Source organism: Acipenser ruthenus, chromosome 2 (assembly GCF_902713425.1).
Source record: "Acipenser ruthenus chromosome 2, fAciRut3.2 maternal haplotype, whole genome shotgun sequence".
Taxonomy (NCBI): Eukaryota; Metazoa; Chordata; class Actinopteri; order Acipenseriformes; family Acipenseridae; genus Acipenser; species Acipenser ruthenus.
In genome coordinates, this window is record NC_081190.1 from 53,250,930 (window position 1) to 53,264,657 (window position 13,728).

Consider the following 13,728-nt stretch of genomic DNA (forward strand, 5'->3'; position numbering starts at 1 on the left):
AAGTTAACTTTTTAAGGCAGCCCTTAAGGAAAAAATATATATTTTTAATATATGGTAGAAAAGTATGATCTTATATTTTTCATATATAGAAATTGGCCCCTTTTTTTATATATTTAAAATATATTTTAGTCTGTAATACATATATTTCTTTTGAATGTTGAAAATATATGGTGTACCACACATTTTCATTTGTCTGTAATCCATATAAAATAAGAAGTATGCAAGGTAGTGATAACCTATTATAAAAAGAAAACGGATTAGATAAATGAATGCACCTCAAGATTGTACTTCGTCAATTGTTCTTACTGATAAAACAAGGGAGCCATTACTCTAACGTTATAGCTAACTATTTGCTCCTGTTTTCTTTTTTTTGGTAGACAGAATTTTGATAAAGTAATAATTCTCTACCTATTATGTGTTCATTTTTAGCGTGATTGAAACCAGGGTTAAGATTATAACAAAACCCGGGCTGCCATTCTCCAACCGTTATTTAATTTTACTTTTGGTCTATAAAATAAAACTTCATACTTTTAAATTGTACCCATGCTGTTCTGCTACTCTAGGTATAGAATTTGTACTTTACTGTCCAATACGATTTGCATTGCGTACCTACATGTGGCTGTACAAATCGGGAAGCTCTGTTATCAATGGTTTCCCGTTTTATGAAAGATACTAATAATGTACGTGTTTAAAAAAACTAATACCGGTAAATATTTACGTGTTCACTCAGGGTCGGTCATATAAACTGCAGCGTAAGGTATCAGAAAAATGCTATTGCATAAAAAAACTAGTAGCAAATTGTTGGGTAGCAAGATGTTACCAAATATAAGCGAACTTCGAGCATTACTATGTAATGTATCTAAAAGGTGGTCCTACTTGGGAATGTTTGTTATAATAGTAGATAACTTCTCTTATACAAAAACCACAAATACAAAAATAAATAGCAAACCAAAAACATCCTTTAAGATATACAGAGAGGACTGCAATCTAAATAGATGGATCTACTTTCCATTGCATATAAATACCATGTTTTAAAATCAGCCTTCCAGTGAAAAATAATGGAATTAAACACACAAAAAAAAAACCATTTTCTTGACGGGAAGAGCTGACAATTCAGAAAAAAGATTGGAAATTGTCATGTAATGCCGCCACTGCGCCCTTACCTGACCCATCTGACAAGGCTTTTCAGCACACACTGCTTAACTGGTACAGTAGGTGGGTTCACTTCTGACAACATGTGTAGTCACCAGTGGGTTGCTGAGGATTCAAAAGTTCTCTGAAACAGCCTACTACATATCCTAGAAGTTTAGACGTCACTCTCATAAATGGATAAGCAAGATCTATAAAGTTCATGAATTGATTGGTTAGAAAATGCTTGTGTAACATATTATATGTCTCCTTTCAATGATCTCATTGCTATGTAACCCTAAAGGGATAAGTCGTGAGCACGAGATAGTAGCCTCCCATTTTAATTTTTACACCATGTACCTTTAGTGGTTCCGTACATTACTATGCCACACATACATCAAACTTATTTTCCACCATATCAAACACATGATTTTGTGTCCTTCATAAACAAAACCAAAATCCAAAAAAAGAAGGAAAAAAGCTGAAATAGTTATGACAGTTGTAAATATGTGTATACTTGGAAAAGTACACAATAAATAAGATGTGTTAATATTCCAGCTAATCTAATTAGCTTTTCCAATTCACATATCATTCTATGACAACATGAAAACAACCATGGTAGTTCTGGTTTTAGACCTCACTTCACCTGCCCACTGGTGACTACACATGTTGTCTGAAGTGAACCCGCTTACTGTACCAGTTAAGCAGTGTGTGCTGGAAAGCCTTGTCAGAAGATGGGTCAGGTAAGAGTGCAGTGGAGGCCTTACCTGACAATTTTCTGTCTTTTTCTGAATTGTCAGCTCTTACCGTCAAGTAAAACATAGTTTTTTTGTGTTTAAATATAAATAGGTGTAACAGGGGGAGACCTGTGCTGACTCTTCTGATGTGTTCATAGTGCTGCAGGGAGAGGGCAGCAGCCCGTCAATATCCGCCTGTCAGTCATGGCAGTGACACGGAGAGGTGGGAGAGTGGGTGTGCGGACTTTCCTTCTCTCTGAGTCGCTGAGAGGCGGGTCTTGGGGGAATTGCTGGCCCTATAAGTTAACATTCTGCTGTTCCCTCAGGTCTGCCCTCTGAGACGTAAACGGTGTGCGGAAGCGCTGGAGAAAAACTGCGGGGACGGAAATCCCAACAAAAATAAATAAATAAATAAATAAATAAATAAATAAATAAAAGAATTAGCGGTAGCGGGGGAAAAACTTTGGGCAGCCCCGGTAAAAGGTGTATAGCAGGCTGAGGGCCGTGCGGGTAGCGACGGTTGGGGTGAAGCTGCCGAGCGCAGCACCTTTTATTTGTAGTTTTGTTTACTGTGTTTTATTTTCCCTGTTCCTTTCGCCTTTTGATTACTGTTTTGTTTGCAACACTGTATCCTGTACCGCCCCTGGTATAGTTGTGGCTCTGTCGCTACCATAGTTGGTACGGCAGACCACAGACAACAGCGCCCTCTGCGGGCTGAAAAGAAATTGAGCTCCCATAATAAAACTGGGCACCTGTGCGGTGTTCCTAAATTACTTCTCTGTGTCCTGTGTGTCAGTGAATTACCCACCACCCTTCCACAATAGGTTTATAGTTACCTGTTCTTTTAATAATTTCCCAAACAGCAGCAGGCGTAGCAGGTATCATGGATTTCTGGTCAAGGCAAAGTTTTCCAACATTAACTATGTGAAAGCCATCCACATCCTTTTCTGGAGCGACTGCATTACAAACTGAACGTTCATTGAAGTGCTCTATAAAAAGAAAAAAAGAAAAATTTAAACAGACAAAGTATTTGTCTATAGTCATGGATTGTGAATACTTATAACTAGGTTTGCTACTATTAGATTTTTTATTTTTTTGCCAAATCGCAGATTAATATTGACGTTTATTTTTGAAAGAATTTACAGTTTTTTTCGATCTTTATTTTTCAATTTAAACAGAGCATGAGTGAAATCGACCTTTATGCTAAAAAAAAACAACTTTTTATGCCATTGAGAAACGTCTCATTTAGAGAAACCCCTGTATCATATTCAACATGCAACAAAACCATGGTTACCAACATTCTAATTGAAATAACATTTGGTCACAGCGAAGCTATACCTTGTATAGATATAGATCCTACACACATTTAAAAAATGTCTCAAATAAACTGTAGAAAACGCAGCATATAAAAGTCTATTACACAGACTTTTATAGTATACATACAAGTAAAAACAATATGCACAGAACAAAACATTAGAGAGTTAAACATAACTAACTTGCACTTATTCTGAGCTCCGCCACTCTCCTTAAGCACAGCTGGACTCACTGGAGGCAAGGCAGACTGGCCCGCTTCGTCCTGCTGCGGACACTTCTGCCGTCGATCAGGGTATTGTGCACAATACTCAAGTGTTTTCCTCATGCGCCCCATTTTCAAATCAAACTAATAACTTCCACCATATATACCTATAATAGCAAACGCTTACCTACACCTTAACCCGCTAATTTCAAAGTATGTGCTTTGAATGACAGGCGCTGTAGCTGGCAAATGAAAGTGCACAGGTCGGTCTGATGACTGACAGCCATTTAAACTAATGAGAGAATTCTAGCGCTGCTTCAGCCAACAAGATCTGTCAGGACAGGATGAAATGACTGACAGTGAAACTACACTAGCCTATTAAGGAGCCACTGAGTTGACTGACAGCGACCCCTAGCCAGACAGAGTGGAACGGAGGCGGGACGGACAGCAAGTATAAAAACTACAAAGACGAGATGATTTCTTAAATTATTATTTTTGGTAACAAAATAAAAAATAGCGTGTGGTTTTACCGACATTTATCGTATATAAAATTTATTTCAGTCAAACTCATATTTTTGGGGAATTCGACATTTAATGAGCTTTACCTATTACAATCGAAAAGTAGCAAGCCTACTGACAATCGCTTCATCTGACAGTTCACCAAAGCACTGCTCATTCTCGTCAACTTGCACTAATGTTTCAAAATCTTGCACGGTCTTCCCGTCAGGTGGAGCGACTTCTTCCTCGGGTATTGGGATCACTGTTGGTGCTTGGAAGACTCCAGTTGTCTGCTTTACAAACTTTGCCTGCGTTGGTGCGTTGCACGTACTAGCAGGTTTATCCAAGTTAACTGTTTTTACAATAGATGCAGCATTGTCTCGGGACCCGTTATCTATCTGGTTTATTATCCGCTGTACAATACGGTGGCAATACAGGGCTTTGAAAGTCTTATCCCCTGATCCAATGGTTGAATTAGGGATGTCGGAGGCAGAAAGATCAGACAAATATTTCTCAATGGAACATGGCTGGGATGTGCAGCACAGTTATCCAAAACAAGTGCAATCTTGAGTTTCTTTGCTCCCATATGTCTATCAAATTCCAATAGCCAGTCTTTGAAAAGCACAGCGGCCATCCAGGTGTTTGCATTGGCAGTATATGTTCCAGGCAAAGTTGCATTGCAGCCCCCCTAAAACATCTTGGGTTTTTACTCTTTCCAATCAAATTGTTGGTTCCAGTCAAATTGCAGCAAAACAATAATGTCACATGGTCTTTACACTTCTTGCTTCCCACAACCGATTTGTTTTTGAATGCCAAGGTGCCATCTGGAGCAGCTCTGTAGTACACAGCCATTTCATCACAAATGTAAATGTTGTTTTCATCAAAATCAGTAAGGACTGCTGTAAGAGTAGTGCTCACCCAGTCTTCAGCAGCAGGGGAGTCAGCATCATTATTTTCTCCATGTGTACGTGGGAACCTTATGTTATGCCTCCCCCCCACCCCCCAACGACATTACCAACTTGCAACAAATGGATGGTTATCTACATTTTTCTTGCCAGGTTCTCCGCATCAGTGATTGAAGCATTCTGTGTTCTCACCATTTGGAACCATCATAGCACAGCCGCGTAAACGTCACTGCCCTTTCCTTCTCGCTTATGTTTCTGATTTGGATTGGAATTGTGCTGCCATTCAGACAGTATAGTATATTTATTCTTAATCAATCTAGAGATTACTAGTTGAGACACATCAAATCTTTTTGCCAGCTCTGCTTGAGATATTTTGGGATCCTGTAGGAGCTCCAAAACTTTACATTTTTCTGCCAGGGTAAGCTCCTTTTGTTCTTTTTGGCTGCCATTTTAGTGCGGGAATATCTTTTACTTGCCAGAAAAGCATTTACTTGCCTGATACCAGACCAGGCTTGTGCCTGTTTATGTCTTATTAAATTGCACATGCTCAGTTAACTGCATATACGTATCACCACTATGCAGTAAAACGGGAATATACACTTATAAAATTACACTTAAACAGGGTAAATTTCATAATGTAGCAATGGTAATAATTTCAGATTTTAAAATTGAATAAGTGGGATATACACTTAAACGATATAACACTTAAGTGGGGCAGACTGTATACGTATGTTCAAGACCTTAACGAACGCAGATTCAGTCGAACACAAGTGCCGGGACAAAATTTAAAAAACTGCTACGGGTTCAAGAACTTCTGAGATTGGTCACGTTTGAAAAAAGGACTGAAACGCATTTTTCTTGGCCAGGGCCGGCCCCGGCCTGCAGTGGAGATGAGGCATTAGTTCTCAGACATACCTGGTAAAGGTAGTTGAACAAGTAAACCACTGACATTCCAGTCTCGATTCAATCTGTCAATCACTTCTAGTAGTTCTTCTTGAGAAACATTACTAGGTCGCAGTATTGTTTCACTGCTGATACCTAGAACAGGGAGAGAAGATACATTCAGTATATCAAGCATGTATTTCAACGTAACATAAAACTACACATTCATTACACCTTTTCTGTCTTCAACATCTTTGAGAAATATGGTATACACACTGTACATGATTGAAAACTCTGTTTTGCACAAACCTGAGTTGTCTTACTACAATCATAAATAATTTAGGTTAAGGCACCAGTTTGTAAATGCTAAAGAAAAACACAAAAGACACTTGTGCACATTATCCACCCCTCTCTGACAAAGATTTTGAACAAATTACTGAAATCCGAGAATGCGTTGAATTTATTTTTATTCCTCATGTCTGTTCTGCTCAGTGTACTGACAGAAAGAAAAAAAAACAACTCAGTGCTGTCTCACCTCCCCCCTCCCCCGGTATATTTTTTCAATGGCAATGTGCACACTATCAAAAAAATGATTTACTTTCTTTTACATGTTTTAATTGCATTAATTTACTCATCTTTACTTATTGTGTAGTTCAAAGTTATACAAGGGGCTACTCTATTTGGTGTAAGGATATTTAATAAAAAAACAGGAATAACGTTTTGCCTTAAAACATGATTTATCCTTTTTTTGTCTTCAAATCCACTGTTTTACCTTTAGGGCGTCTGTATACGTTGAATATATGGACTTCTCTGGGGTTGAAGGGTTAGGGTTAGGGTTAAGGTATACAGATGCCCAGCTGGGCCTTATTGTGTGTAATTATATATTATATATATATATATAATGCCTTGCGAAAGTATTCGGCCCCCTTGAACTTTGCGACCTTTTGCCACATTTCAGGCTTCAAACATAAAGATATGAAACTGTAATTTTTTGTGAAGAATCAACAACAAGTGGGACACAATCATGAAGTGGAATGAAATTTATTGGATATTTCAAACTTTTTTAACAAATAAAAAACTGAAAAATTGGGCGTGCAAAATTATTCAGCCCCTTTACTTTCAGTGCAGCAAACTCTCTCCAGAAGTTCAGTGAGGATCTCTGAATGATCCAATGTTGACCTAAATGACTAATGATGATAAATAGAATCCACCTGTGTGTAATCAAGTCTCCGTATAAATGCACCTGCACTGTGATAGTCTCAGAGGTCCGTTTAAAGCGCAGAGAGCATCATGAAGAACAAGGAACACACCAGGCAGGTCCGTGATACTGTTGTGGAGAAGTTTAAAGCCGGATTTGGATACAAAAAGATTTCCCAAGCTTTAAACGTCCCAAGGAGCACTGTGCAAGCGATAATATTGAAATAGAAGGAGTATCAGACCACTGCAAATCTACCAAGACCTGGCCGTCCCTCTAAACGTTCAGCTCATACAAGGAGAAGACTGATCAGAGATGCAGCCAAGAGGCCCATGATCACTCTGGATGAACTGTAGAGATCTACAGCTGAGGTGGGAGACTCTGTCCATAGGACAACAATCAGTCGTATACTGCACAAATCTGGCCTTTATGGAAGAGTGGCAAGAAGAAAGCCATTTCTTAAAGATATCCATAAAAAGTGTCGTTTACAGTTTGCCACAAGCCACCTGGGAGACACACCAAACATGTGGAAGAAGGTGCTCTGGTCAGATGAAACCAAAAATCGAACTTTTTGGCAACAATGCAAAACGTTATATTTGGCGTAAAAGCAACACAGCTCATCACCCTGAACACACCATCCCCACTGTCAAACATGGTGGTGGCAGCATCATGGTTTGGGCCTGCTTTTCTTCAGCAGGGACAGGGAAGATGGTTAAAATTGATGGGAAGATGGATGGAGCCAAATACAGGACCATTCTGGAAGAAAACCTGATGGAGTCTGCAAAAGACCTGAGACTGGGACGGAGATTTGTCTTCCAACAAGACAATGATCCAAAACATAAAGCAAAATCTACAATGGAATGGTTCACAAATAAACATATCCAGGTGTTAGAATGGCCAAGTCAAAGTCCAGACCTGAATCCAATCGAGAATCTGTGGAAAGAACTGAAAACTGCTGTTCACAAATGCTCTCCATCCAACCTCACTGAGCTCGAGCTGTTTTGCAAGGAGGAATGGGCAAAAATTTCAGTCTCTTGATGTGCAAAACTGATAGAGACATACCCCAAGCGACTTACAGCTGTAATCGCAGCAAAAGGTGGCGCTACAAAGTATTAACTTAAGGGGGCTGAATAATTTTGCACGCCCAATTTTTCAGTTTTTTATTTGTTAAAAAAGTTTGAAATATCCAATAAATTTCGTTCCACTTCATGATTGTGTCCCACTTGTTGATTCTTCACAAAAAATTACAGTTTCATATCTTTATGTTTGAAGCCTGAAATGTGGCAAAAGGTTGCAAAGTTTAAGGGGGCCGAATACTTTCGCAAGGCACTGTATGTATATATATATATATAAAATAAAATATGTTTATATGTTGTGATTGTGATTAACAGTTATTGGTTTATTTTTAATCATTAAAGATGGGTCTGTCTTTATGGATTGAAACACAGTACAAACAATGTGGTAGCAAACTCACCTAGTGCAGCAGCAGTTTTTGTTTTATTCCTTACATAAGATCGACTGGCTGGATCATCTCCTACTAAAATCACACTAAGATGAGGTCTTTTGTTGCCTTCGGATACCCATTCTTCCACATCCTTTTGAATTTCCTTATGTATTTGCTTTGCCAGTTCAGTTCCTGAGATTATTGTGGCTGCATAGCTAAACAAAGAGAAAAAACAGCACTACTAACAGAAATATGTAAGAAAAGTTTAGAAAAGGAAATTTAAGGTATTTCTCTTTTGTTTTGTTTTTTTCTTATTTTATACTGTATGGAAAATATATGCCTCCCAAAAAAAGTTAGCTTTCCTTTAATATTTCTACTAGTATGACTTTGCAGTTTTTACAGACAGTTTTATTTGCAGGCTGTCAAAGCTAAGGCTTCAACTGAAAGGCCTATTGTGCTTTATTATAATCAACTTTCAGACAATCAGAGCATGAGCTTTGTGTGCTTTAGGCCTATGCCACGGCACGTCACAAACTAACCCCATTCACAATTTCAGTTTAACAATATTTAGCAACTTGCTTTTCAATATCTGTACTGTTGACTTCACGTGCTTGAAAAATCCCATTTCAGATCCCTTCACCTGGAAAGTAAATCAAATAATCACAATCACTCAAATACTATATACCTCAGCCACTAAATGGAATTCCCTTTCAAAACATAAACAAACCTAAATATGTAAGGGATACCACACGACAGGGTGTGTGTTGTGTTGCATTAACATACGGCTGTAATTGGGTTGAAGGCACAGCGAATCTGAGTGCATTCAACCAACAAAGCCGTATGTTAATGCAACACAACGCACAAGCCCTGGAGCATGTTATCCCGCTTATAAAACGGTGTGGCAGGACGAGGTCGGTGCTGGCTATCTGACACATGCATGATCCTGTGGGGGGTGGGGGGTTGGGAGTCCCCCGCCTGCCAATCATGGCAATGACACACAGAGGTTGGGTGAGGGTGAGGGTGTGTCGTGTCTCTCTCTCTCTCTCTCTCTCTCTCTCAACTGCACATTACCATTTAATGAGAATTTCTGTAATGAAAGCAGCATCTCATAAGTAGAGGGCAGAGTACTGTACAACCAGTGTTATTTCTGGGCAGTCTCTTGAAACTAAGGAAGGAAATGGCGCAGCTGCAATGGAGGCTAGAGTCGGATTGCAGGTGAGTTTGGCGATAAGACTGAACTTCGCTGTTTTCTGTTTTGCAGTGTTGGAGTCCAGTAGCTTAGCAAACTGCTTTCAGATCGATGTCCAGTTTTGATGCGAGCCCGGCTTCTGAAAGTAGGTGCACGGCACCGCTGTACGTCTCAAGCAGCGACAGGCTGGCTTTATTGCATAGTTTAGGCATCATTTCTCAGAGGAAATGTATTCCCATCGGTTCACGGGAGTACCAGTAGGGTGTAGTGTTCAGGATTCAATGAGGAGCTCTGAGTGGGTGCAGATAAAAGGCTGTTACATCGGGAGGGCATTTTGAACACTGTTTTTTAAAGCTCTGCACTGGACAACTGGGGTCAGTTCTAAAAAACTGGAGACTTCAATACTAGTCGCCAGTTGAACTTCTCCAATTGGCATACAATTCCTTCAAAATGTTGGTGGGGTTTTCTGGACTTACTTCCTTAAAATGAATGCCCATATATTTTTCTTTAAGCCAGTCTTTAAATACATTAACAGCCCATGTTGTAGTCTTTTTAGTATTTTTTTCATCTTTGTTTTCTTCTATTTCATTTAGCTGTGCCTCATTTAATCTTATAAAATGGATTGTTAGAATGCTGTATGCTGATTGGTCCATCAGTGTTCCATGCTATTACGATATCCAGCATGATGTCATGATTAGGAACTACACCACCCACTCAATATATCGCGGGTGTCGAGTACGAACCAGTTTGCTATTTTAAACAAGGCGCTGTTTTGGTATTTTATTTGTAGTACATACCAGTCAATTTCTGTAACTTGGGTCGGATCAGTTGTCAGATACTCAGTTTTATTTTCCTCCTTTAGTTGGTGTCAGCCATCGTTTTGTGAAACTGACTCTTCATTAATTTTTTAACTGTGGATATTTTTATATTTTTTGACAGTATTTTCATTACTACACGCGATGTCTTAGCCACCGGACTCTCCTTTCTTCACTGTCTCTCTTCTCCTTTACTACCACGCACTCACTCTCTTTACAGGTACAAAAATGTAACAATGACGTGCTAGAAAAAAAAAAAAACTCGAAATGAATACCACAAAACAAACAACTTGGGCTGGTAAATGCTTAAAAAATATAAAAATACAATTTGACTTTACATGAATTACTTAATAATCTTCACCCCAACAAAGCACCTTAAACTCTTGCGCTGTTTGGTATACTCTAAAGCCAATGGGAGACAATTACCTAGCAACAATGTTACGTAGAATATATAGGAAGGGCTCACAGATATACAACTAAGCTAGGTACGAGTGGGAATGTACCTTGTTAACAATTCATAAATGTAATTTGGGGCCATACCATTCAGAGCCTTATAAATTAGCAGTAAAATATTTAAATCAATCCTGCTTTTAACTGGCAACCAATGCAGAGGCAAGAACTGGAGCAATATGAACACCCAATCTGAAGCCAGTTAAAATGCGAGCGGCAGTTTGTCATGGAATTTTTATATGAAGCAGCTCTTTAGTGTGCAAGCCATATGTATACGGTATAAATATGCATGGTCATGTGATGCTGTTTAACCAATCAGAGGTTGTTATTTTTCCAAACTGTTTTATAAGGTGAAGTATACTGTATGTATACTGTTTAACAGGATATGTTCTGTTTGGGAAGATATTTTGTTCTGATAAAATTGGAAGACCCCTACCATTACTTACTGGACTCGGGTCAGGAAATGAAGGATAAAGGTTTCTGCACAGGGATGCTCCACCAGTAGGGGCTTGTGATTTTTTAAAATACAGTACCAGTGTAGTGGTATAAAGTGGTACATCGTTACAATGTGGTAAGCGTACCAAAACTTGACACGTGTAATGTTAGAAAGTGGTACACTGTGAGACTTTGGTACAGGTGCAATCAATTGCGATGTGATGTGTTTTCCTATTGTCAAACAGAAGTACATTTACCATTAATTATACATGTGTTTTTTGCAAACCATTAATTGTACATGATTTTTTTGCAAACTTAAATTGGAAAAGTTGCAGAAGTAAAAGAATGTGCACAAACCAATGTATTGCATATGATAAATATTTGCATACTATTTTCTTAATGGTGGAAAAGTATGATAAATTCAATTAAAAAAGATGAAAAAGACCCAAAAATGTACCAGATTTGAATGGACACTTCCATGCTTTCTAAGCAGAAGCTGTTTAAAAGCTGTTACCACTTGTTATCCGCATGAGGTAGTGTGATTCAGGCTATTTTATTTTTTGTTTGTCAGAGATTTAATATAAATGTTTTTGAAACGTCTGACTGATTAGTAACGTGCAAATTACCACACATTCTATTAATTGAAATATATCAGTACCAATGTTGCATGCCTTAATTATGTAACCTACATGGTGCAACACACTAGGACCAGGCAGGCGGCATAAACAATACTGTATCTAAACGTGAACCAAAAACCAATGGTGAGTTTTCAAAGAGTTACAAACGAGCCTTTCCACCTTAACTGTAGGTTACTGACTGCATTTTATCACGACTGGTAGGTAGTCTTTTTGACATACTACTGCACCAATATTAAACGGCATGGTTATATCACGTAAAAAAAATTAAACAGTAAAGGGAAAAAAAGTTGGGTTTGTTTTTGTTTCTATCATTAGCAACATATTAGAATCTGGGAAAAAAAACGTGATAACGCTTTTATTTTTTTTCCTTTTAGGATTTCTATAGTTAATCCAAATTATAGATACACCAGTATGCAAAGTGACATTGAACTCTTTCTTTGAAATATTCCCGCAGTAATAAATCAAAATTAATGACACGTGACAAACATTCCGCAGGCAACCGGCTAGGAAGCATACTCAGATTCCCACAATGTAAACCATACAAAAAGAAATCACAAATGTCCTCTTACCTGTTACTAGAAAGACAAACATGTCTGTGAGGTACAGCCTTTTTAAAAATTCTCATTTTTTTCAGAAAACAGGGCTGCAGTAAGGAGCTGTATACTCTGAAAGAAGCACTCTGCACAAGAACCGACGCCGCCATGATGTCAAGCTGCTCTGTCTGTGTCAGCCTGACAACAGCTGCGACTGACGCTGGAGACCAAAGCAACGGTACACACAGGTAAGAGCTAGAGCCCGATATGGTGATAAGAGAGGGAGGGTTCTATTGCACAGAGACGCTCGTTCTGCACTTAATGCTGTAATCCAGATACTGTAACACAGAGTGAACGAGAAGGTTTTTGTTTGTTTGTTTTTTTTATATATCATATTTTCAGGTACTACCGATATGAGAAAGTATACTTAGCAACTATGTATTATTATTATTATTATTATTATTATTATTATTATTATTATTATTATTATTATTATTGATTAATTAATAATAATAATAATAATAATAATAATAATAATAATAATAATAATAATAATCCCATGACATAAACTATAAAAAGCTAGTGTATGAAAATGTTTAATTAGTACCATTATATTTGCCACCTGGGATCATGTGTGTTTAGGTCAAAAGTGTTTTTGTGAAAAACTAGTGAGGTTTAATACAGTATGTCATGTAGAGTGCGATGGCCTGAAATGTACGCACACAGGTAGAAAATAATGGTAGACTTCAGGTTGTGCTTTAGCTTTATACAGTGGTTTCTATCTTGTGAAAATTATATATTTTTTATCTATTTTTGGGGCACAATTATTTTGTGAATAACAGATCAGTCGTTCTCTGTGACAAAGATTTGGAACTGGAAGAGGTCTGTGCAGCAGTAAAGAAACTTGCTGGTTTTATATTGCCTGGCCCGACAGCCACCCAATTCAATTTTATCAACGTGCTCATTAAGAACTGGCTCGCTTTTTATGCAAACTGTTTTTGTAATGATAAATAGGAATTCTTTACCCCCAGCCATGAGACAGGATTTCATTAAATTACATTTCTTTCATACCTAAATCTAATAAAGATGTACAATTTCTGGATAATTGGTGGCACCCCATCACACGTTTGAATACAAATTATAAAGTGGCAGCTTTAGTTTTATCAAGTAGATTAAAACCCTTGCTGCCTTATCTGGTAAATGAAGCAGTCAAGGTTTATTTGTACTGTGTTTGCTTGTAATAGTTAGTATTTTGTAGTTAACACTATTTTTTGTTGTTGTTCTTGCTGTTTGAAAAATACTGCTTTGACAATATATTAAAATAATTAAGATCTGAGCCTTACATAAGAGAGAAACTATGCCA

General features: G+C 37.9%; 1 protein-coding gene across 2 annotated transcripts in view; it reads right to left on the minus strand.

Moving 5' to 3' along the window:
* Nucleotides 1-12,641, minus strand: part of LOC117408809 (bifunctional methylenetetrahydrofolate dehydrogenase/cyclohydrolase 2, mitochondrial-like) — a 63,767-nt gene extending 51,126 nt beyond the window's left edge. For both annotated transcript variants that reach the window (XM_034014133.3, XM_034014132.3), the window contains exons 1-4: nucleotides 12,402-12,641; nucleotides 8,336-8,520; nucleotides 5,700-5,822; nucleotides 2,702-2,854 (exon numbers count right to left, since the gene is read on the minus strand). In XM_034014133.3, the coding sequence (XP_033870024.2) occupies nucleotides 2,702-2,854; nucleotides 5,700-5,822; nucleotides 8,336-8,520; nucleotides 12,402-12,535 (595 nt within the window). In that variant the 5' untranslated portion in view covers nucleotides 12,536-12,641. The remainder of the gene's footprint in view (nucleotides 1-2,701; nucleotides 2,855-5,699; nucleotides 5,823-8,335; nucleotides 8,521-12,401) is intronic.
* Between the last annotated feature and the right edge of the window lie 1,087 nt (nucleotides 12,642-13,728).